The following is a 25,926-nucleotide window of genomic DNA, read 5'->3' as shown; positions in this document are numbered from 1 at the left end:
GATTACCAAGCAAATAATATACCAAGCAAATAATATATAACATCTTAAAGTTATAACAATTTAATTTGAAATGACACCAACTCAACTTCAATCCATCCAAAAAGTATACTCTTATGCAGCACCCTCTAACTTATCCCTGTCATTAACATCACAAATCATGTCTTTATATATTGTGTGTCCATAACATAAATTTGTAATTATTTTTATATATTTGTCTTTTGAGTATTATAGATACAAAGAGCAGAGTTACAAACCAAAATTATAATAATAATGGCTTTTATATTTGCCAATGGACTTATCTTTGCCAGAGATCTTTATTTCCTCATATGGTTGAAGTTACTGTCTAGCATTCTTTCATTTTAACCTGAAGAATTCTGGGTTTTTTTGTTTGTTTGATGGTGTCTTGCTCTGTAGCCAGGCTGGAGTGCAGTGGCGTGATCTCGGCTCACCGAAACCTCCTCATCTTCGGTTTCAGTGATTCCCCTGCCTCAGCCTCCTGAGTAGCTGGGACCATAGGCGTGTACCACCATGCCTGTCTAATTTTTTGTATTTTTGTAGAGACGGGGTTTCACCATGTTGGCCAGGATGGTCTTGATTTCCTGACCTCGTGATCTACCTGCCTCAGCCTCCCGAAGTGCTTGGATTACAGGCGTGAGCCACTGCGCCCAGCTTAGAAGTTTTAATAGGGCGGGCCTACTAGTAATGCTGTGATTGCCAGGAGTTTTTCATATTCTTTTCATACTGGCTTTTGCTGGAGCACTCCTTTGACAGTTTTACAAAACTTTCTTACCATTTGAAGAGAGACTTTTCCTAATTAGGTATTCTCTTGGTTGCTATAAATCTGTGACTATTTTCTGAAGCTCTCACAAAACTGGTTCTGATAGATTATTCTAATTTTTTTCAATGTTTCTGTCAGGGAACGAGAGTTTGGATGTTTTCAGTTTGCCATTTTGTTCATGTTTGCCTGATGCCTTTAAGGAGTGATTCGAAAGCTACCACAGAACATTTTGGTTTTATCTTATTAGAAAATAGTCACTTAACCACACTACCACTACCTTTCACACATATTCTAGCTTCTTCCACATTCTGACGATCTTTGTCACCATTTGACATTGCAAATTTAATAATAAGCACATCACAAGGCAGCCATATTGCCTATATGGTACTAGTTCCATTTGTCTTTCCATCTTGTTATACAAAAGATGGTATAAGAAATTACAACTATGTCCTCAAGGAACTGTTCACATATCATCTAGTTTATGTTATGAAAATTCACAGTAGTGGAAAGGCTATATGTGTTTTGTTTCATGAGTAGGTAAAGGGAAATATATGAAACATTACAAAATTAATGTTGTCTGATGGAGTAAAAACACGAAATTTAAAGATACACTTAATTGACATGTAGATTGATTGAGCAGAATGAACTTAAGTTGAGAAAGACTACTCTTTCTTTGAATTTCCTGTTTTTTAACAGAACTATACAGTTGAAATATTTTAATTCTTAGATTGTGTTCTACTGTATCCAAACATAAATCTGTACTTACCGACCACTTTGTTTAAATCAAATTGAATTATTAGGTCGCTAATTGATGGGTACACTGCTGGAAGATTTTCTGCTGTATCTGGAAGTTCTGAGGCTGCTTCATTTTTAACTGTAAGATAACAGATTGTCAAAGTAGTTGATTTAAAAAACTAACATTTTGTGAAACACCTAGCAATGCATGTAACCAAGAAGGTGAAAGATCTCTACAACAAGAACTGCAAAAACACTGCGAAAGAAAGCAGATATGGCACAAATAAATGAAAAAACAGTCCATGCTAATGGATTGAGAGAATCTATGTCATTAAACGGCCATACTGCCCAAAGCAATTTACAGGTTCAGTGGAGTCCTATCAAACTACCAATGTCATTTTTAACAGACTTAGGAGAAGCTATTCTAAAATTCATATGAATCCAAAAAGAAGCCTAATAGCCAAAGCAATCCTAAGCAAAAAGAACAAAGTTGAAGGCATCATACTACCTGACTTGAAACTATATTACAGGGCTACAGTAACCAAAACAGCATTGTATTGGTACAAAAACAGACACATAGACCAACTGAACAGAGTAGAGAACCCAGAAATAAAGCCACATACCTACAATCATCTGATCTTTGAGAATCCCAGAAAAAATAAGCAACAGGGACTCCTTACTCAATAAATGATGCTGGGATAGCTGGCAAGCCATATGCAGAAGAATGAAATTGGACCCCTGCTTTTTATCATATACAAAAATTTAGTCAAGAAGGATTAAAGATTTAAATGTAAGACTTCAAACTATAACAATCCTAGAAGAAAGCCTAGTAAATACCCTTCTCAATATCAGCCTTGGCAAAGAATGTATGGCTATGTCTTCAAAAGCAATTGCAATAAAAACAGAAATTGACAAATGGGATCTAGTTAAACTAAAAATATTTTGCACAGCAAAAGGAACTATCAACGGATTAGACAGACAACCTATAGAATAAGAGAAAAATATCCATGAACTATGCATCTAACGAAGGTCTAGAATCTATAAGGAACTTAAACCAACGAGCAAAAAACAAATAACTCCATTATAAAGTGGGGCAAAGGACATAAACAGAATCGTCTCAAAAGAAGACATACGAGTGGCCAAGAAACATATGAAAAAATGCTCCACATCACTAATCATCAGAGAAATGCAATTTAAAACCACAATGAGATACCATCTCACACCAGTCAGAATGGCTATGTGGGAATGTAAATTAGTCTAAACACTTGGAGAGCAGTTCGGAGATTTCTCAAAGAACCAAGAGTTGAAATACCATTTGACTCAGCAATCCCATTCCTGGCTATATACCTGAAGGAAAATAAATTGTTCTACCAAATGGACACATGCATCCATACGTTCACCACAGTGCCATTCATAATAGCAAAGACACAGAATCAACGTAGGTGCTCATCAATGGTGAACTGGATATAGAAAATGTGGTACATATATACCACGGAATAATAAACAGCAATAAAAAAGAACAAAATCATGTCTTTTGCAGCAACATGGATGCAGCTGGAGGCCATTATCCTAAGGGAGCTAATGCAGAAACAGAAAACCAAATACTGCATCTCTTCCCTTACATGTGGGAGATAAACACTGGGTAAACACAGACATAGAGACTGTGGAATACTAAAAGGGGGAGGAAGAAGGGGTAAAATGACCTCTTGGGTATTATGCTATCTGGGTGATGCATTCAGTCATACCACAGACCTCAGCATCACACAACATACTTTGTAACTAATCTGCTTGTGGACCAGCTGCTTCTAAGATAGATGAAAAAGTAAAAAAAGTACACATAGTAAAAAACAACAAAAAACCCTAACATTTTGTTTGAGACAGAAGTATAGTACATAGTACTAATTACAGATATTTTACCTCCCAATCATCTAATCATCTAACCTTATTTACTTTGCAATTTAACATACTAATTATTCAATTGAATACAAATATGTTAAATAATTTCAAATTCATACAAAATAGCTACTATATGCCATCGATTATACTAAGTACTTTTGAAGTATTATCTCATTTAATCATTATAATAATTGAAGAAAATAAGTATTTTATCTCCATTTAACAGATGAGGGAAATAGAACTTATTGATATTACGCATATTGTGGAAGGCCACATAGTTATTAAGTATAAAAACCTGGAATGAATTGATTCTTCTAGTTTCCAAAATCTGTTCTCCAACTAATAAACCCAAATGTCTACTGAGACTGAGTATGTAATATGAGTGTAATGAGCCTGGTGATGATAGGGATGGCATAAAGAGCAAGGTGAAATAGAGAGTACCTGTTCTATTAAAAAAAAAAACCATTATTCTTACCACTAAAAATGCATGACAGATATTCTCAGGTGTTCTAAATTCCCCAAAGAAGCCAGAAATCTAGATATTTACAATAATTTTCAAATTTTCAAAATATTTGCAGATAGTTTAAGACTTATATATTCATGTGTGAAGGACAAATCTTCAGCTAGTACTACAAGAAAAGTATCTGTCTTTAGAAAGGGATTAATTCTAATATATGGGTGCAATTTAAGAGCCAATCGCTGGTATATTTCCTTCGAAAATATGATCATTTACCCACCAATGTATCTCTCTATGATCTAGGACCATGGAAAAGCAATTTTGGATTATATAGTATATATGTTTATTCCTCACCAAATCACTTTGGAGATCTAGAGCATTACGGTTTTTTTCTAAAAACAGATAGTTACTATAGGTATTTAAACTTGTGCTCTTAGTAATCTTCAAAGTACTCAACGTCAGAAAGTCATACAATAATCTTGCAAAGTCTCTGGTTATTTTCTATTTTTATATCCTTAAGAAGATGGCAGAATAAAGCTCCCCTTTGCCCTCACTTTTCCTATAAAACTCCCAGAAACAAAAGAAAAAAAGTAAGAAAATTTCCATAGCCCCCTGATACTAAAAGTACTGTCAGGAAATCTGGCACAAGGCTTTGGAGAATACTAAGAGATAATAGTCATGCTGTCTTGAACCTATAACAGTACACAGGTTTTCCTCCAAAGTGTCATCACTGAAAGGCATGCCTAATATGCCTTTATAGTGGTAATCATATTTAGGGTCCTAAGAAAGGAGAGTTGAAGAAGAATCCACACTGATGGACCATTTCTATTGCTTGAGACAGAGATTCCTAATAGAAGTTAGGAATGCTGACAGTAAAAATGGCTAAAAATAGAGGGAGGAAGATAGTGCAAAACTGCAACAGACAAAAGACACATATGTGAGTTGCAATAGCTTCTTTAACAACAACAAAATATTTAATAATATGACACCAAACCTGGACAGAATCTATCCATTTCCCACAAAATCTCATCCTCCATCAATCTACCACATGTATAAATTCCACTAACCACTTTATTATTTAGAAGTTCCCATTCAAAAATTAATAATAATCCAACCAGCATGAGAAGCCAGCACAGAAACTGTAACAATCACAAATAAACCTAAAAGATAAATAACCAGGAAAATCACAGAGTGATGTAAGCAAGATGGCAGACTAGAAGATCTCCCAGCATCACTTCCCCTAGAAAAAAAATACAACTAGAAATTATTCAAAGACAAGAATACCATCCTGAATTCACCAAAACTCAAGGGAGTAGTGGAGAAACTTCCTGGACACACAGAATCAAGAAAATCTGATGCTGGTAAGAGGAATAATCACTTTTAAGGGTGTCACCCCCTCCTGCAAGCAGGGCTAACACCACTCACAGAATTTCCCTAGACACATGGTTCCTGGGGTGGGAGGAGGAAATTGGAGGTGAATGTTCAATCTCCCAGCTGGTTATAGAATCTTCACAGGAAGCTCACTCCAGTCCTGTCCCATGGAACATTTAAAGTGCAGGGAGGACTGAACCACCTGGGATGAACTGTGGTTTAAAAAAAAAAAAGGGAAGGTTCTAATTGCATTGACTGGCATGTGAATTTTTGTAGGTGTTCTGCGCTCCAATCAGTGAAGATACCACATTGAGTAAAGTGGATGGCCCATAGTGCTGAAGAAGACACAATCCACAGGAAGGACCAAATTCCTGGCTGGATTTCCCACAAAATCCACATATTCATGTGAAGCCTCCTCTTGATCTGGAAACATCAACATGTTTGGCAATTAAGTTCTGATGCTCACTTAAAAATAAAAACTATTTATATTAATAGTTTTTGTAATTGATTGAAGAACAATGGCAGGGCAGCAACATAGTTCTAGAGCAGTGTTTAAGTTACAGGGCTCACTATAAGTCTTCCACAGACTTGAAAACAACAGGGCAGTGATTTATTTCCAGTGCACCATTTAATTTCCAGTTCTCACTATAAGTCTTCCCCAGACTCAGAAGCAAGAGCAGACCAGTGATTAAGTTCTAGTATTAAGCAGTAAAGACCTAACACTATCAAAAACACCTGCAAAAGCTCAATGTGCAGGCATCAACATAAAAATCAAGACTTGTAAAAACTCAGGAAAATATGACACCACCAAAAAAGAGCAAAAAAAACCTTCAGTAATGGACTCAGAAAAATTGAAGATCTATAAAATGGCTGATAATTCAGAATAATCTTCTTTTAAAAGTTAAAGGAATTACAAAAAAATACAGATAGAAAACTAAATGAAATTTGGAAAACAATTCAGGAACAAAATTAGAAATTTAACCAAGAAATAGAAACAATTTTTTAAGACCAAAGAGAAACTCTCAAAATAAAGAATATGTAAATTGAATAAAAAATTCAAAAAAAGCTTAACAGCAGACTTAAACAGGAAAAAAAATCAGTGAACTCAAAGACAGAACATATGAAATTATACAATTAGAGGAGCAAAAAGAAAAGTGAATAAAAAACAATGAAGAAGGCCTATCAGAATTACGAGACAACATCAAATAAGCTAACCTCAGCATAATAGGAGTTGCTAAATGATAGAAGAGAGAAAAAGGCCTAGCAAGCATATTTAAGGAAATAGTGACTAAAATTATCCCAAACATGGTGACAGAAAACAGCATCCAGGTATAGGAAGCTCAGGTCACCAGTCAAATTCAAGCCAAAATGTAATCACCAAGGCACATCATAATCAAATTAACAAGTTAAGGACAGAATATTAAATGTAGCAAGAGAAAAGAAACATATCAAAATTAATGAAGTCTTAATACAACTTTCAGTTGATTTCTCAGCAGAAACCCTGGAGATCAGGAGAAGATGGGATAATGAGATTGACGCTGTGAACTTTTTTTCAAGAAGTGATGCCGAACCTGAACAGGAAAACCAAAGGAATCTATGGACCCTTTGAAAGAAGCAAAAGGCTGCAGCCTACACTGTGAGTCAGGTGAAGGGCTCCCAGTCCCCAGAATGTGAGAGGTGGGAAGTTTGCCTCCGGCATACACACCCCCACCAGGGATCCTGAAAGTCCGTATCACCAGGGAAGGCCCTAATCTCACCCAGTGCAGGAACTGACTTGGTGAGGATAATGGAATATAAAAGTAGGAGCAGCATGATCCTTGCATGCACTCCCAGATTCCAGTGTGGACCAAGGGCAGCCATTCCTTACTGATCTTAACAGGGGACCCTGCAGAGGACAGTCAAAAAGTTCAGGTGTTGGTCACAGGTTGAAAGAAGCTCCCAACACGGTTTCACAATATAACACAAACTCTCTTGGCTAGGGCCATGGTTGGGGAGAGTGAAAAGCAGACTTTGAGTACAGGAGTCCTGAGTGTTGTAGCTGTGGATGCAGGAGCTGGGTGCCTGGCTTTGCAGTGAACAGGGAGGAGTGTGGCCTAAAAGCCATGGTTGCTATTTCCCTGGGGAAAGTTTATGACTCCCAGTAGCTGTGAGTTCTGATTATAGGCTGACTGGAACTCAGCTTTCTGCTGTCAGTGGAACACTGTGGGAGTGGATCTGCCTCACCAAATGAGTGGGAACTATGTGGGGCTTACCACTGCCTGCTACTCCCCACTCCCTGCACAAACTCTTCTGCATAGCAGAGGCAGCAATGCTCCCCTGTGGAACATCAACCCAGTGGTCTGAGACCCACTCCCATTCCCCAACACCCACAGGGGTTGCTGCTTGCCCTGCACAGGGAGACTCAGAGTACAAACCCACCAGACCCAGTTCCCACCTGGCTTTGCCCTGCCACACATCCTGGCTTAACACAAAGGATAGAATCTCTTGAAAGCTACATGGCCCTGCCCATTGCCTATAAAATCAGAGTACCCCACCCTGGACAACATAAGGCAAGCAAAAATCCCACTACTACTCCCACATTTGGAAGCACTGCCATCTGGCTGGAGGCCAACCAAGACAATCCACTACAGTATCTCCTGGCAGAATAGCACTGCACCCAAGAAGAAGAAAATAGCTGCATGATCTCAGCTATCACTACTGCCTGCACCACTCTGCTAACCAGGAGGTCCTTAGTCTGTCTGTGGGACCAGTTCATTACTACTCTTAACTGGTGTTCAAAAAAGCCAACACACTGAGGCTATCAATAACCAAGTACTTTCACAGAGTCTATGTGACTCTCCTGCCACCCCCATTAAAGCTGGTGCTGGTACCCACTACTGGAAAACTTGAGGACAGGTCACATCACCTTGCAGACATGCCCCATCAGCAGCCTGGAATGTGGCAACTTCACTGGGCAGTTAGAAAGAAATCTAAAAGCAGTAAGACAAAAGCATGAGGTAACCTAAAAAGAAAAAAACTATCAGACTAACAGCAGATTTCTCAGCAGAAACCATATCAGCCAGAAGGGATTGGGAAACTATCTTCAACCTCCTTAAACAGAACGACTGTCAACCAAGAATATTGTATCCTGCAAAACTAAGTTTCAATCTCCTTAAACAGAATAACTGTCAGCCAAGAATTTTGTATCCTGCAAAACTAAGTTTTATAAATGAAGAAGAAATAAAGTCATTTTCAGACAAATGCTGAGGAAATTTGTCACTACCAAATCAGCCCTATAAGAAATACTAAAAGGAATTCTAAACCTTGAAACAAAAGCACAATATGCACCAAAATATAATTTCTTGAAAGCTTAAAACTCACAGGGCCTATAAAATAAGAACACAATTTGAAAAATCAGGTAACAATTAACATGATGAAGAAAACAGTACCTCACATCTTAATATTAACATTGAATGTAAATGGCCTAAATGATCCACTTAAAATATTCAGAATGGATAAAAAATCACAACCCAAATCTCTGCTGTCTTCAGTAGACTTACCTAACATAGAAGGATTCATATAAACTCAAGGAAAAGGGAATTAAAAAGGTATTGTACACAGATGGAAACCAAAAGTGAGCAAGAGTAGCTCTTCTTGTATCAGACAAAATACTTCAAAGCAACAACAGTAAAAAGAAAAAAAGACAACGATGGTCACTACATACTGATAAAAAGATCAATTCAACAAGCAGATATTACAATCCTAAATTTATATGTACCAAACACTGGAGCTCCTAGCATCATAAAACTATTACTACTAGACATAAGAAATAAGATAGCAAAACAATAATAGTAGAACTTCAATAGACCACTGATAACACTCAAAAGATCTCTGAGACAAAAAGTCAACAGAGAAACAACGGACTTAAATGACATGCTAGAACAAATAAACGCAATGGGTATCTATAGTAAATTCTATTCAAGATCTTCAGAATACACATTCTTCTCATCAGCGCATGTAACATTCTCCAAGACAGACCATATAATAGGCCACAAAACAAATCTTGATAAATTTTATAAAATCAAAATCTTATCAAGTGTCTTCTCAGACCACAAAGAATAAAACTAGAAATCAATTCCAAGAGGAATTCTTGAAACTGTACAAATACATGGAAATTAAACAACATGCTCCTGAATGATATTTGGGTCAATAATGAAATTAAGATGGAAATTTAAAAATTTTCTGAAACAAGTGAAAATGGAGATACAATATACCAAAACCTCTTGAATACAGCAAAAGCAGTGCTAAGAGAGAAGTTAACGTTAAATGCCTACATCAAATAAATATAAATATCACAAGTTAACAACCCAACGTTGCTCCTGAAGGATCTAGAAACACAAGAACAAACCAAACCCAAAACTAGCAGAAGAAAAGAAATAACAAAGAAAAGAGCAGAACTAAATGAAATTGAGACTTAAAAATAATACAATGTAAATTAGTTCAACCATTGTGGAAGACAGTGTGGTGACTCCTCAAGGATCTAGAACCAGAAATACCATTTGATCCAGCAATCCCATTACTGGGTATATACCTAAAGGATTATAAATTATTCTACTATAAAGACACATGCACATGTATGTTTATTGCGGCACTATTCACAATAGCAAAGACTAGGAACAAACCCAAATGCCCATCAATGATAGACTGGATAAAGAAAATGTGGCACATATACACCATGGAATACTATGCAGACATAAAAAGGATGAGTTCATGTCCTTTGCAGGGACATGGATGAAGCTGGAAGCCATCATTCTCAGCAAACTAACACAGGAGCAGAAAACCAAACACTGCATGTTCTCACTCATAAGTGGGAGTTGAACAATGAGAAAACATGGACATAGGGAGGGGAACATCACACACTGGGGCCTGTTGAGGGGTGGGGGGCTTGGGGTGGGATAGCATTAGCAGAAATACCTAAGGTAGATGACGGGTTGATGGGTGCAGCAAACCACCATGGCACATGTATACCTACGTAACAAAACTGCACGTTCTGCACATGTATCCCAGAACTTAAAGTATAATTTCAAAAAGAAATAATAATAATAATACAATGGATCAACCAAATGAAAACTCAGTTCCCTGAAAAGATTTTTAAAAATCGATAAATCACTATCTAGATTAACAAAAAAAAAAATCCAAGTAAACATAATCAGATATGAAAAAGGAGACATAAGAACTGATACCACAGAAATTTAAAAAAATTATCAGAGTACATGAATAACTATATGCTCACAAAAAGAAAAACCTAGAGGAAATGGATAAATTTCTAAACATACAACCTTCCATGATTGAACCAGGAAGAAACAGAAATCCTGAACAGACCAATAAGGAGTAGTAAGATTGAACTAGTAATAAAAATCTCCCAATTAAAAAAAAGCTCAGAACTAGATGGATTGACAGCCAAATTCTACCAAATGTGCAAAGAGGAACTGGTACCAATCCTGTTGAAACTGTTCCAAAAATTATAAAAAGAGAGAATCCTCTACAATTCATTCTACGAAGCCACCCTGATACCAAAGCTGAAGAAGGACACACAAAAAAACTACAGACCAAAATCCTCTGCTGATTATAGTTGAAAAAATCTTCAACAAAATGCTAGCAAACCAAATCCAATAGCACATCAAAAATATAATATACCATGATTAAGTGGGGTTTATTCCAGGGATTCAAGGATGGTTCAATATATGCAAATAAATAAAAGTGATTCAACACAAAAAGAGAATTAAAAACAAAACACTTTTGATAATCTCGACATATTTAAAAATGGCATTTGATAAAGTTCAGCATTTCTTCAGGATAAAAATCTTCAATCAACTAGGTATAGAAGAAACATACCTCAAAATAATAAAGGCCATATATGACAAACCCACAGCCAACATCATACTAAACACACAAAAGTTAAAAGCAATCTTCTAAGAAGTGGAACAAGGATGCCCACTTTCACCACTCCTATTCAACATAATACTGGAAGTCCTACCCAGAGCTGTGAGGCAAGAAAAAAAAATAAAAGGCATCAAAATAGGACAATAGGAAGTCAAATGATCTTTGTTCACTGATAATATGATCTAATATCTAGAAAAACCTAAAGACTTCTCCAAAACTCTTAGATTTCATAAACAAATTCAGTAAAGTTTCAGGATACAAAATCAATGTACAAAAATTAGTGGCATTTCTGTATACCTTAACAAGCTGAGAATTAAATCAAGAAGGCAATCCCATTTACAATAGCTACAAATAAAATACTTAGGAATATATTTAACCAAGGAGGAGAAAGACCACTACAAGGAAAAATACAGAATACTGATGAAAGAAAGGAATTAATGTTATTTAAATAGCCATACTTGTAATGTTAAATACAAGTACTAAATACATACTTGTGATATTTAAATAATGTTATTTAAATAGCCATACAATCTTGTAAGCATACTGCATTCTTTTCCATTTTTTTCTTCTCTGTATTTTCAAAAGCCTTTGAGTCAGTAATCCTTTCTTCTACTTGATCACTTCTGCTGTTGAGATACTCTGATGCATTTTTGTGTATGTCCATTGAATTTCTCAACTCCAGAATTTCTGGGTGTTTTTAAAGTTATTACTTCAATCTCTTTGTTAAATTTCTCTGATAAATTTCTGGATTCCTTCTCTATGTTATCTGAAGATCATTCAGCTTCCTCATAACAGCTATTTAAAATTCTCTAAGAGGTCACATATCTCCATTTTGCCAGAACTGGTTACTGATGCCTTATTCAATCAGTTTGGTGAGGTTATATTTTCCTATATATTCTTGATGCCTGTGGACATTTGTTAATGTCTGGGCATTGAAAAGTTTAGGTCTTTATGTCAGTCTTTGCAGTCTGGACTTGCTCGTACCCATCCTTCTTCAGACAGCTGATTTTTTGGTTCTATGAAAGTGCTCTCTTGTATGGATAGTTGTTCAATTTGATGTTCCTGCAGGGAGGAGAGGAGGATGACTCCTGGAGCATTCTTTTCAGCCATCTTGCTCTGCCTCCACTTCACAAATAAATTTTTAAAGGAATAGATACTTGTTCTATTTTGGTTTTTTAATTTCTTCTAAAGGAAGCCAAAGCAGAAAATACAATCAATAGTTTAGAAAAACACATTTTATACCACTTGGCTCCCTGAAATATATCTCATTTGGACAAAGAATCACATTTAACATGACCAGTGTATAAAAATTAGGTAAAAGGCAAAACGTAGTATGAATATATCATATCTCTTACAATCCCCAGAATAGTGGCCAAACAAAAATTTAATGGAAAAGTAATATGGTGTGCATACGTGTCCCCTCCAAATCTCATGTTGACACTTGATCAACAATATTGGACACGTGCCCAGTGGGAGGTGTGTTGGCTATGGGATAAAATTTCTCATGAATGGCTTGGTGCCATCTCCACAGTAATGAGTGAGTTGTTACTCTATTAGTATTAGTTCCTGCAAGATCTGGTTGTTGAAAAGAGCCTGGCAGAATTGGAGCAAGATGGCTGAATGGAAGTCTACACTATTCATCCCCCTTACAGAAACATCAAATTTTAACAACTAACAATATGGAAAAAAGCACCATCACAAGAACCAAAAATCAAGCGAGTAATCACAGTACCTGGTTTTAACCTCATATTGCTGAAAGGGGTACTGAAGAGAGTAGGCTGGGAGAGAGAAGGTAATGTAGCAGAAGTGGAGACCATAGGTATTTGGCCACATCATATATGTTACTTGTGCTTTCAGGGCCTGCCTGAGCACTGTCTCATGTACACCACTTCTATTTGATGATGGAGTACTACCTGCATGCCAAACTATTTGGAGGGTCAGATAACATCCAGTTCATGATGGGCAGCTCAGATTGCTTGGCAACTTGGTGGTCCATGGTTAAGTGTTCAGTTTCTACTAACACCCAATAGCAGGCCAAGAACTGTTTTACAAAAAGGATAATTATTTGCACAGAATGAGATGGCTTTGCTCCAAGGGGCCTGCACTGTGATTCACCTATAGGAACTCGCCGAAGGCTCTGAAGAGCATCCCTATCTGCTACTGTCACTTCCAGCACCATTGGATCTGTAAGATCATGTTTCCCAAGTGGAAGAGCACCCTGTACCTGTTGCAGAACCTTCTCTTGTTCTTGGTTCCACTCAAAACTAACAGATTTCCAGGTCACTCAGTAAGTGAGTGAGCCACAGTAGCATGCCCAAATGAGGAATACATTGCCTTAATATACAGAGAGGTCAAATAGGCATTATACCTGTTTTTTTGGGTAGTAGGAGAGGCCAGATGCAACAATTTTTCCTTATTTCAGAAGGAATATCTTGACATGTCCCATTCCACTAGATTTCTAAACATTTCATGATGTAGAAGGCCCCTAAATTTTTTGGATTCATGTCCCACCTTCTGACATGCAAATATCTTACTAATATATCTAGAGTACTTTTTACTCAAGAGGTCCAGTCAGCATATCATCAATATAATAAACAAGTATGATATCTTGTAGAAAGGCTTTCAAGTTCCTTGCAAACTAAATTATGATATAGAGCGGGAGAACTGATATACTCTTAAGGTAGGACAGTGAAGATGCATTGCTAGACTTTCCAGCTAAAAGAAAACTGCTTCTTCACTATAGGAAAGCAGAAAATAAAGCAATCTTCCAGATCAATATTTCCATGCCAGTTACCAGGGGATATGTTAATTTGCTCAAGCAATGAAATCATTATTTAGTACAGTATCTACAATTAGAATCACCATCTATTTAAATTTATGATAATCCACTGTTATTTTCTGAGATCCACCTGTTTTCTGAACAGGCCAAATAGGTGAGTTGAAGGATGTGGTTGAAATCACAACCCCAACATTTTTCAAGTCCTTGATGAAGTCACTAATCTTCCAAATCTCTCTGCGAATGTAATATTGCTTTTGGTTTACAATTTTCCTAGGTAGAATCAGTTCTAGTAGCTTCTAATTGGCCTCTTCTACCATAATGGTCCTTACTCCACAGGTCAGGAAACCAATGTGAAAATTCTGCCAGTTGATGAGTATATTTATTAAATTATACATTCACGAACTGGGGAAATGACAAGAGGATGAGTTCAGCTTCCACTGGATCCACTGTGAGACAGATCTGTGCTAAAGTCCCATTGATCACTTGCCCTCCATAGTTTCCTTTCCAGTGAACCATCATGACATTTTTGGCCTTTTGGAATTAGTGTCAGTTCAGAGGCACTGTCCATTAATCCCTAAAAAATCTTATTATTTCCTTTTATATGTTGTGTAGTAACCCAGCAAAAAGGCCATAGGTCCCTTTGAGGAAGGCTGGGAGAAAAATTAAAGGTATAAATTTTTGGCAGTATACTAGGTCCTTCCTCAAGGTACCCTTCCTTCAAGGGGTCCTGGGTCTGTAAACTTGATCAAGTCTGGGAATTGATTGAGAGGCCATGACTGTGTTTTTATTATTTAAATTAGACTTTGTCCACTTGATCTAGAACTCTTCTGCTTATACAGATTATGTAAGAATTTAGTAGGCTGACCATTTATGTCACTTCAACAAACACAATTATCAACTAGCCAATGCCATAGATATCTCAAGTCAGACTATTCTGATTTCTACTTTGATTTCCATTATGGTAACCATGACACTGTTGTTTCTGATGTTTAAATGCCACCACTTGGCCTCTGAGACCCAATTATTCCTATTGCATTTAAGGTTCCCAATTCAGTAGCAGCAACATCCAGTGTGATTTCTGAGCTATAGAGAAGAGCAACCACAGGGCTGTTTGAGAATGCTGGGGCTGTCTTCACATTTCTCACAGTTGTGGTGAAAGGTGTGTCCTCTGGACCCCCCTAAGATGGGTGAGCAGATCTTAAATGATAAATCCACATTAACATTCCAATTTTCCTAGGCCTTCGAATCCCTTCCTTTTCAGTAAACCAAGGCAATTCTGCATTTCAACTTCACTTAGTATAGGCCACTTTTTGGTCCATTTTCAGCCAACCAAATTGACTGTTACAGTCCTTTCTAACCTCCATGCTGCAACATTAAACCATGAATCTCTGCTTAGTGATAAATAAATTATACCATATCAATAAATTTCGTGTGATCTAACTTTGTTCTTTTCATCTTCATCCTATACATGCAATATTGATTCCCAAACATATTCCCCTGATTTCTGTCTAAATAAATTAGAAAAATTATGTAGTTTTTTCAGAATGCAGTGCACCTTCTCATGAGCCATACTTTGTACTTCATCTTTAGGGGGCTGGTGGGACTTGTGTCTAATTATAGGTCTACAAGCAAAAGAGGGTGGTGGGGGTGAGTCTTGGGGAGAATCAGAAGTGTTTTGCAAGGTAACTATCTCAAGGGAGGCAATTATAGTTTCTTCGGACACAGCAAGATTAATCTCTTCTGACAGGAATGAAAAGGCTGCTTCTGTCTTTTTATTGTATATATTTATGGGGTATGAGTGGTGTTTTGATATATGTATACATTGCAGAATGATTAAATCAAGTTAATTAATATATCTATCACCTCACATATCCTTTTTTATAGTGAGAATAAAGTCTACTCTCTGAGCAATTTTCAAGTATATAGAATATTAACTATAATGACCATGCTATACAGTAGCTGTCCAGAAATTAATACTCCTATCTAACTGAAATTTTGTGCCCTTTTGTAACATCTCCCCATTTGTCCCCCTTCCCCCAGCCTCAGGTAACCACCATTTTACCTTCCACTTCTATGAGTATGACTTTTTAGATTCAACATATATGTGAGATCATGTAGAATTTTTCTTTATGTGCCTGGCTTATTTCACTTAGCATGTCTTCCAGGTTCATTCATGTTGTTGAGAATGGTAGTATCTCCTTTTTAAAAGGAAGAATACTATTCCATTGTATGAGAACACCACAATTTCTTTATCGATACATCCACTGACAGACACCTTGTTTTCATATCTTGGTTATTGTGAGTACTGTTACATGGACACGGGGATGCAGATATCTTTACTAGATATTTATTTCATTTCCTTTGGGTATGTACCCAGAAGGGGAATTGCTGGGTTATATGGTAATTCTATTTTTAATTTTTTAAAGAAACTCCCTATTGTTTTTCACCACCTGAACAGTATGTAAGGATTCTGTTTCTCCATAACCTCACCAACATATGTTATCTTTTTGATGATAGCCATCCTAATAGGTGTGTGATGATAACTCATGGTTTTTATTTGCATTTCCCTGATGATTAGTGATGTTGAGCATCTTTTCATATGCCTGTTGACCATTTGTATGTTTTATTTCAAAAAATGTCTATTTAGGTTCTTTGCCCATTTTTGTCAGACTTTTATTATTGTCATTTTGCTGTTGAGTTTGTGAGTTCCTTACATATTTTGAATATCAACTGCTTATCTAACAATATATGATTCACGAATGTTTTCTCTGAATCTGTTGGCTCTCTTTTCATTTTCTGCATTGTTTCCTTTGTCCAGAAAATTTTTAGTTTCATTATACTTCCACTTGTTTACTTTTGCTTTTGTGTCCTGTGCTCTTGGTGAGCTATCTAAAAATTATTGCCAAGATCAATATCAAGAAGTTTTTCCCTTATGTTTTCTTCAAGAGTTTTATAGTTAAAGGTATTGTGTTTAGGTCTTCAATCCATTTTAAGTTTATTTTTGTGAATGTTATAAAATAAGTTCCAGTTTCATTATTTTGCGTTTGAGTATTCAAATTTCCCAACATTATTTGTTAAAGAGATGGTCATTCTCCCGTTGTGTCTTCTTGATGCTCTTGTGAAAAATTAGTTGACACAAATGCTTGGGTTTATTTCTGGGCCATCTATTCTCTTCCGTCAATTTGTACATCTGTTTTTATACCAGTACCATAGTTGTTTTTTAAAAATATTTTAAAAATATTTTCATATTTTAAAATCACTTTGTAATACAATTTGAAACCAGAAAGTGTGATGCCTGCAACTTTGTTTTTCTTTTTAAAGACTGTTTTGGCTACTTGATGTCTTTTGTGATTCCATAGAAGTTATAGAATTTTTGTTTTCTGTTTCTCTAAAAATGTAATTGGAATATTGATAAGCACTGTGTTGAATCTATGTGACTCTGGGTAGTATATATATATATTTATTATATATATATCAGGCAGCTTCTGGAAGAGTGTGCCAACAAACCACTTCCAGGAATAAACTAGATTCTGGGGACCTATAGCTAGCCATGAGAAGTGCTCGCACACTCATTCAAAACCATCTGTTTGTTCTCTCTTCTCCAGGCAAACTCATGACTTCCAAGTTCCCTCCACTCCCTGAAGTAGGTGATTTCAGAGCCAAATCCTCTGACAGAAACTGTAAATGTTGCAGAACACTATATGTGGTCCAAACCCTTTATTCCTCAGGAAGAAGTTATGAGTTGTGGATTATTTCCCAATTGTATGACACGGTGCTTAGGATGCAGTTTGTGCATGAGTCTTTGCTTTCCCTACCCAATATGTGGATATTTTTTCAGTTTCCCAATGTGTAGGAGTCGCTCAACCACTTTCTGGCTCTCAGAGAGAATTGATCCATGTGGAAATGTTTATTCTCTGCATCTATGGGAGAGAGAAAAGTAAGGAACCTCCTATTCCACCATGTTGCTGACATCGGTCTCTAGAAATTCTGCTTCCAAAGGCAAGGAGGACCCAGCAGAGTTTAGAAGTAAACATCCCTAGCTTCATTAGGATCTTCCCATATTTCCTCATTCCAATTTTTAGGATTTTGTTCTATCCTAATCGATGCTCTCATTTTAACAGAAGATATCCTATAAAATTGGGAATTCAACTTGCATTATAATTCAGCCACTCACAGGATGAGACTCTGGATATGGTTTTCAGCAATCTGAGCTAGTTTTCAGCAATTTGTAGCTATAGGAGACCAGGGTTTCTTTCAGGGTAGTCATAGAAAGTTTTAGGTCATTATGTGGCTCTTGGGCTGGAAATCTGAATTCCAAGCTCATACTTTTCTTTCCCCACTTTGTCTAACATAATAAGAGTAACCAGCTAATCTCATTACACTCATTACTTTTGCAAAAGTATGTTAAGCTATCAAAGACATGGTCACTCAGAAACCTGCTATTTTTAAGTATTTGATTAGGAGTATCCAGTGGTGATATTTTGTGTCCTATTACCATATGATGCCACGGTATCAGTGCTCTCTTTGTTCTGTATCAAGTACCATATACCCTTTTATTCCTTTATTAGTAGCTGCACATGGTCAATATAGGTGAAAAGAACAAAAGAAACAAGGTATGTGGTAACTGCTGGGTGCCCCAGTGAGAGAGACACTGTGCTTTCTGTATTCCCTCTTCTGTATTAAGAAGCCAAATAAATGTAATATTAGTTTAAAGTCTGTTTTGTCTAGTGAATTTATTATAGCCTGAAACTGACAATGATTGGGAGTGCCATAATAGTTTCTTTTAGAGAGTAAAATACAATTACTTCCATTTCTGAATTCATACGTTACATTATTAATATATTTCCTTACCAGTTGTTAAATATACTGAATATCACCATGACTAGCACACAATTTGGGGTCTTCTCTCATAGTTTAGCTGAAAATATATGTTGAGGAAGTCAGAATTAAGGTGAAGGCATACTTCTATCTTCTATTTACTTTCCATTTCAATTTGTCTTGTGTGTGCAGGGTGGGGTGATAATTTTTATTTTGAACCTTTCTGAGCCATCTTGCTTTGGGTGTTCTTTTTTGTAATATCTTTTTTTAAAATTTTATTATTATTATACTTTAAGTTTTAGGGTACATGTGCACAACGTGCAGGTTTGTTACATATGTATACATGTGCCATGTTGGTGTGCTGGACCCATTAACTCATCATTTAGCATTAGGTACATCTCCTAATGCTATCCCTCCCTCATCTTCCCACCCCACAACAGGCCCCGGTGTGTGATGTTCCCCTTCCTGTGTCCACGTGTTCTCATTGTTCAGTTCCCACCTATGAGTGAGAACACGCGGTGTTTGGTTTTTTATCCTTGCGATAGTTTGCTGAGAATGATGGTTTCCAGCTTCATCCATGTCCCTACAAAGGACATGAACTCATCCTTTTTTATGGCTGCATAGTATTCCATGGTGTATATGTGCCACATTTTCTTAATCCAGTCTATCATTGTTGGACATTTGGGTTGGTTCCAAGTCTTTGCTATTGTGAATAGTGCCACAATAAACATACATGTGCATGTGTCTTTATAGCAGTATCATTTATAATCCTTTGGGTATATACCCAGTAATGGGATGGCTGGGTCAAATGGTATTTCTAGTTCTAGATCCCTGAGGAATCGCCACACTGACTTCCACAATGGTTGAACTAGTTTACAGTCCCACCAACAGTGTAAAAGTGTTCCTATTTCTCCACATCCTCTCTAGCACCTGTTGTTTGCTGACTTTTTAGTGACCGCCATTCTAACTGGTGTGAGATGGTATCTCATTGTGGTTTTGATTTGCATTTCTCTGATGGCCAGTGATGATGAGCATTTTTTCATGTGTTTTTTGGCTGCATAAATGTCTTCTTTTGAGAAGTGTCTGTTCATATCCTTCACCCACTTTTTGATGGGGTTGTTTTTTTCTTGCAAATTTGTTTGAGTTCATTGTAGATTCTGGATATTAGCCCTTTGTCAGAAGAGTAGGTTGCAAAAATTTTCTCCCATTCTGTAGGTTGCCTGTTCACTCTGATGGTAGTTTCTTTTGCTGTGCAGAAGCTCTTTAGTTTAATTAGATCCCATTTGTCAATTTTGGTTTTGTTGCCATTGCTTTTGGTGTTTTAGACATGAAGTCCTTGCCCATGCCTATGTCCTGAATGGTATTGCCTAGGTTTTCTTCTAGGGTTTTTATGGTGTTAGGTCTACCACGTAAGTCTTTAATCCATCTTGAATTAATTTTTGTATAAGGTGTAAGGAAGGGATCCAGTTTCAGCTTTCTACATATGGCTAGCCAGTTTTCCCAGCACCATTTATTAAATAGGGAATCCTTTCCCCATTTCTTGTTTTTCTCAGGTTTGTCAAAGATCAGATAGTTGTAGATATGTGGCATTTTTTCTGAGGGCTCTGTTCTGTTCCATTGGTCTATATCTCTGTTTTGGTACCAGTACCATGCTCTTTTGGTTACTGTAGCCTTGTAGTATAGTTGGAAATCAGGTAGCGTGATGCCTCCAGCTTTGTTCTTTTGGCTTAGGATTGACTTGGCAATGCGGGCTCTTTTTTGGTTCCATATGAACTTTAAAGTAGTTTTCTCCAATTCTGTGAAGAAAGTCATTGGTAGCTTGATGGGGATGGCATTGAATCTCTAAATTACCTTGGGCAGTATGGCCATTTTCACAATATTGATTCTTCCTATCCATGAGCATGGAATGTTCTTCCATTTGTTTGAGTCCTCTTTTATTTCGTTGAGCAGTGGTTTGTAGTTCTCCTTGAAGAGGTCCTTCACATCCCTTGTAAGTTGTATTCCTAGGTATTTTATTCTCTTTGAAGCAATTGTGAATGGGGGTTCACTCATGATTTGGCTCTCTGTATGTCTGCTATTGGTGTATAGGAATGTTTGTGATTTATGCACACTGATTTTGTATCCTGAGATTTTGCTGAAGTTGCTTATCAGCTTAAGGAGATTTTGGGCTGAAACGACAGGGTTTTCTAAATATACAATCATGTCATCTGCAAACAGGGATAATTTGACTTCCTCTTTTCCTAATTGAATACCCTTTATTTCCTTCTCCTGCCTGATTTCTCTGGCCAGAACTTTCAACACTATGTTGAATAGGAGTGGTGAAAGAGGGCATCCCTGTCTTGTGCCAGTTTTCAAAGGGAATGCTTCCAGTTTTTGCCCATTCAGTATGATATTGGCTGTGGGTTTGTCATAAATATCTCATTATTTTGGATATGTCCCATCAATACCTAGTTTATTGAGAGATTCTAGCAAGAAGGGGTGTTGAATTTTGTCAAAGGCCTTTTCCATATCTATTGAGATAATCATGTGGTTTTTGTCTTAGGTTCTATTTATATGATGGATTACTTTATTGATTTGTGTATATTGAACCAGCCTTCCATCCTAGGGATGAAGCCAACTTGATCATGGTGGATAAGCTTTTTGATGTGCTGCTGGATTCGGATTGCCAGTATTTCATTGAGGATTTTTGCATTGATGCTCATCAGGGATATTGGTCTAAAATTCTCTTTTTTTGTTGTGTCTCTGCCAGGTTTTGGTATCAGTATGCTGCTGGCCTCATAAAATGAGTTGGGGAGGATTCCCTCTTTTTCTATTGATTGGAATAGTTTCAGAAGTAATGGTACCAGCCCCTCTTTGTACCTCTGGTAGAATTCGGCTGTGAATCCATCTGGTCCTGGACTTTTTTTGGTTGGTAGGCTATTAATTATTGCCTCCATTTCAGAGCCTGTTACTGGTCTATTCAGGGATTCAACTTCTTCCTGGTTTAATCTTGGGTGGGTGTATGTGTCCAGGAATTTATTCATTTCTTCTAGATTTTCTAGTTTATTTGTGTAGAGGTGTTTATAGTATTCCCTGATGGTACTTTGTATTTCTGTGGGATTGGTAGTGATATCCCCTTAATCATTTTTTATTGCACCTATTTGATTCTTCTCTTCTTTATTAGTCTTGCTAGTGGTCTATCAATTTTGTTGATCTTTTCAAATAAAACAGCTCCTGGATTCATTGATTTTTTGAAGGGTTTTTTCTGTCTCTATCTCCTTCAGTTCTGCTCTGATCTTAGTTATTTTTGGCCTTCTGCTAGCTTTTGAATGTGTTTGCCCTTGCTTCTCTCTTTTAATTGTGATGTTAGGGTGTCAATTTTAGATCTTTCCTGCTTTCTCTTGTGGGCATTTAGTGCTATAAGTTTCCCTCTACACACTGCTTTAAATGTGTCCCAGAGATTCTGGTATGTTGTATCTTTGTTTTCATGGTTTCAAAGAACATCTTTATTTCTGCCTTCATTTTGTTATGTACCCAGTAGTCATTCAGAAGCAGGTTGTTTAGCTTCCATGTAGCTGTGCGGTTTTGAGTGAGTTTCTTAATCCTGAGTTCTGGTTTGATTGCACTGTGGTCTGAGAGACAGTTTGTTATAATTTCTGTTTTTTTACATTTGCTGAGGAGTGCTTTGCTTCCAACTATGTGGTCAGTTTTGGAATAAGTGTGATGTGGTGCTGAGAAGAATGTGTATTCTGTTGATTTCGGGGGGAGATTTCTGCAGATGTCTATTAGGTCCACTTGGTGCAGAGCTGAGTTCAATTCCTGGATATCCTTGTCAACTTTCTGTCTCATTGATCTGTCTAATGTTGACAGTGGGGTGTTAAAGTCTCTCATTATTATTGTGTGGGAGTCTAAGTCTCTTTCTAGGTCTCTAAGGACTTGCTTTATGAATCTGGGTGCTCCTGTATTGGGTGCATACATATTTAGGATAGTTAGCTCTTCTTGTTGAATTGATCCCTTTACCTTTATGTAATGGCCTTCTTTGTCTCTTCTGATCTTTGTTGGTTTAAAGTCTGTTTTATCAGAGACTAGGATTGCAACTCCTGCTTTTTCTTTGTTTTCCATTTGCTTGGCAGATCTTCCTCCATCCCTTTATTTTGAGCCTATGTGTGTCTCTGCACGTGAGATGGGACTCCTGAATACGGCACACTGATGGATCTTGACTCTATCCAATTTGCCAGTCTGTGTCTTTTAACTGGGGCATTTAGCCCATCTACATTTAAGGTTAATACTGTTATGTGTGAATTTGATCCTGTAATTATGATATTAGCTGGTTACTTTGCTCTTTAATTGATGCAATTTCCTCCTAGCATCGATGGTCTTTCCAATTTGGCATGTTTTTCCAGTGGCTGGTACCAGTTGTTCCTTTCCATGTTTAGTGCTTCCTTCAGGAGCTCTTGTGAGGCAGGCCTGGTGGTGACAAAATCTCTCAGCATTTGCTTGTCTGTAAAGGATTTTATTTCTCCTTCACTTATGAAGCTTAGTTTGGCTGGATATGAAATTCTGGGTTGAAAATTCTTTAAGAATGTTGAATATTGGCCCCCACTCTCTTCTGGGTTGTACAGTTTCTGTGGAGAGATCCGCTGTTAGTCTGATGGGCTTCCCTTTGTGGGTAACGCGACCTTTCTCTCTGGCTGCCCTTAACTTTTTGTCCTTCATTTCAACTTTGGTGAATCTGACAATTATGTGTCTTGGAGTTGCTCTTCTCGAGGAGTATCTTTGTGGTGTTCTCTGTATTTCCTGAATTTGAATGTTGGCCTGCCTTGCTAGGTTGGGGAAATTCTCCTGGATAATATCCTGAAGAGTGTTTTCCAACTTGGTTCCATTCTCCCTGTCACTTTCAGGTACAACAATCAGATGTAGATTTGGTCTTTTCACATAGTCCCATATTTCTTGGAGGCTTTGTTCATTTCTTTTTATTCTTTTTTCTCTAAATTTCTCTTCTCGCTTCATTTCATTCATTTGATCTTCAATCACTGATACCCTTTGTTCCACTTGATCGAATTGGCTACTGAAGCTTGTGCATGCATCACGTAGTTCTTGTGCCATGGTTTTCTGCTCCATCACGTCATTTAAGGTCTTCTCTACACTGTTTATTCTAGTTAGCCATTCGTCTCATCTTTTTTCAAGGTTTTTAGCTTCTTGTGATGGGTTTGAATATCCTCCTTTGACTCGGATAAATTTGTTATTACTGATCGTCTGAAGCCTTCTTCTCTCAACTCGTCAAAGTCATTCTCCGTCCAGCTTTGTTCTGCTGCTTGCGAGGATCTGCATTCCTTTGGACGAGAAGAGGCACTCTGATTTTTAGAATTTTCAGCTCTTCTGCTCTGGTTTCTCCCCATCTTTGTGGTTTTATCTAACTTTGGTCTTTGATGTTGGTGACATACAGATGGGGTTTTTGGTTTGGACGTCCTTTCTGTTTATTAGTTTTCCTTCTAACAGTCAAGACCCTCAGCTGCAGGTCTGTTGGAGTTTGCTTGAGGTCCACTGCAGATCCTATTTGCCTGGGTATCACCAGCGGAGGCTGCAGAACAGCAAATGTTACTGCCTAATCCTTCCTCTGGAAGCTTCGTCTCAGAGGGGCTACTGGCTGTATGAGGTGTCAGTCAGCCCCTACTGGGAGATGTCTCCCAGTTAGGCTACTTGGGTATCAGGGACCCACTTGAGGATGCAGTTTCTCCATTCTCAGATCTCAAACTCCATGCTGGGAGAAACACTACTCTCTTCAAAGCTGTCAGACAGGGACATTTAAGTCTGCAGAAGTTCCTGCTGCCTTTTGTTCAGCTCTACCCTGACCCCAGAGGTGGAGTCTACAGAGGCAGGCAAGCCTCCTTGAGCTGTGGTGGTCTCCACCCATTTCTAGTTTCTCAGCTGCTTTGTTTACCTACTCAAGCCTCAGCAATGGTGGATGCCCCTCCCTGAGCCTCACTGCTGCCTTGCAGTTCCATCTCAGACTGCCGTGCTAGCAGTGAGTGAGGCTTTGTGGGCGTGGGACCCTCCAAGCCAGGCGTGGGATATAATCTCCTGGTGTGCTGTTTGCTAAGACCATTGGAAAAGCGCAGTATTAGGGTGGGAGTGTCCCGATTTTCCAGGTACCATCTGTCACGGCTTCCCTTTTCTAGGAAAGGGAATTCCCTAACCCCTTGCACTTCCTGGGTGAGGCAGTGCTCCGCCCTGCTTCACCTCACACTCTGTGGGCTGTACCTACTGTCCTACAAGCCCCAGTGAGAGGAACCCGTTAACTCAGTTGAAAATGCACAAATCACCCATCTTCTGCGTTGCTCATGCTGGGAGCTGTAGACTGGAGCTGTTCCCATTCAGCCCTCTTGGAACCTCCCTCATGTTTATTATTTTATAATGCAGCTTTTTAATATGCAGTTAGATCAAGTGCCACTGCCTTATCCTCTTTCTTTAATCAATTATTTTCATACTGAAATGTTATTGTTGCCAAGTTTTAAAATCATATTTATAAAATTTCATCAACACCAAAAGCAATAATCAACCACTGGTATTTTGATTGGAAGTAAGTTATTTACCCATTACTTTTAAGAGTCTTTCACTCATAAGCATGAAATATCTCCCTATGTAGTCAACATTTCTTTAGTCATTAAAGTTCATTGTTTCCATCATATGAGGCCACATATTTCCTAGTGTTTATTTATCAGTTATTTTATTATTTTTGTGCTCTTTTCACTACTGGGATATATAGAAATGTTTTTGTTTTCCTTTGCCAAATTTGTGTTAGCTACATTGCTGAACATCATACTGATATTAAATTTTCTTTTATTTGACTCTTTTAAGCTTTAAAAGTCAAAATCTAATAATCTGTAAGTAATAATCATGTTGTATCATTTCTTCTAATATTTATAATAACAGGTTTTCTTTTTTATTACATTGGTTATACATTTTACAACAATACTTACTTTAGCAGCAATAGGAATTTTATCTTATTTTTAACTTTAATTGAACATTTCATTTCTTCATGAAACACGGTATTGGGATATTAGTAAGAGATTTTCTCCAACACGTTAAAAACAATCATTTGTTTCATTGTTTAAAAAAAATCAGGAACAGATGTATATCTACTCACAAAAAAAGAAATTTATGAAAAAATAAACAATTAAGAATACATGT

General features: G+C 37.3%; 1 protein-coding gene across 1 annotated transcript in view; it reads right to left on the bottom strand.

Moving 5' to 3' along the window:
- Positions 1–25,926, bottom strand: part of CCDC7 (coiled-coil domain containing 7) — a 424,140-nt gene that overhangs the window by 96,051 nt on the left and 302,163 nt on the right. The window contains exon 31 of the mRNA XM_055092614.2: positions 1,545–1,652. Coding sequence (XP_054948589.1) covers positions 1,545–1,652 — 108 coding nt within the window. The remainder of the gene's footprint in view (positions 1–1,544; positions 1,653–25,926) is intronic.

The sequence above is a fragment of the Pan paniscus genome, chromosome 8, assembly GCF_029289425.2.
Source record: "Pan paniscus chromosome 8, NHGRI_mPanPan1-v2.0_pri, whole genome shotgun sequence".
Lineage (NCBI taxonomy): Eukaryota > Metazoa > Chordata > Mammalia > Primates > Hominidae > Pan > Pan paniscus.
Note: the sequence above shows the minus strand (reverse complement) of the source record. Positions and strands in the feature narration are given on the sequence as shown.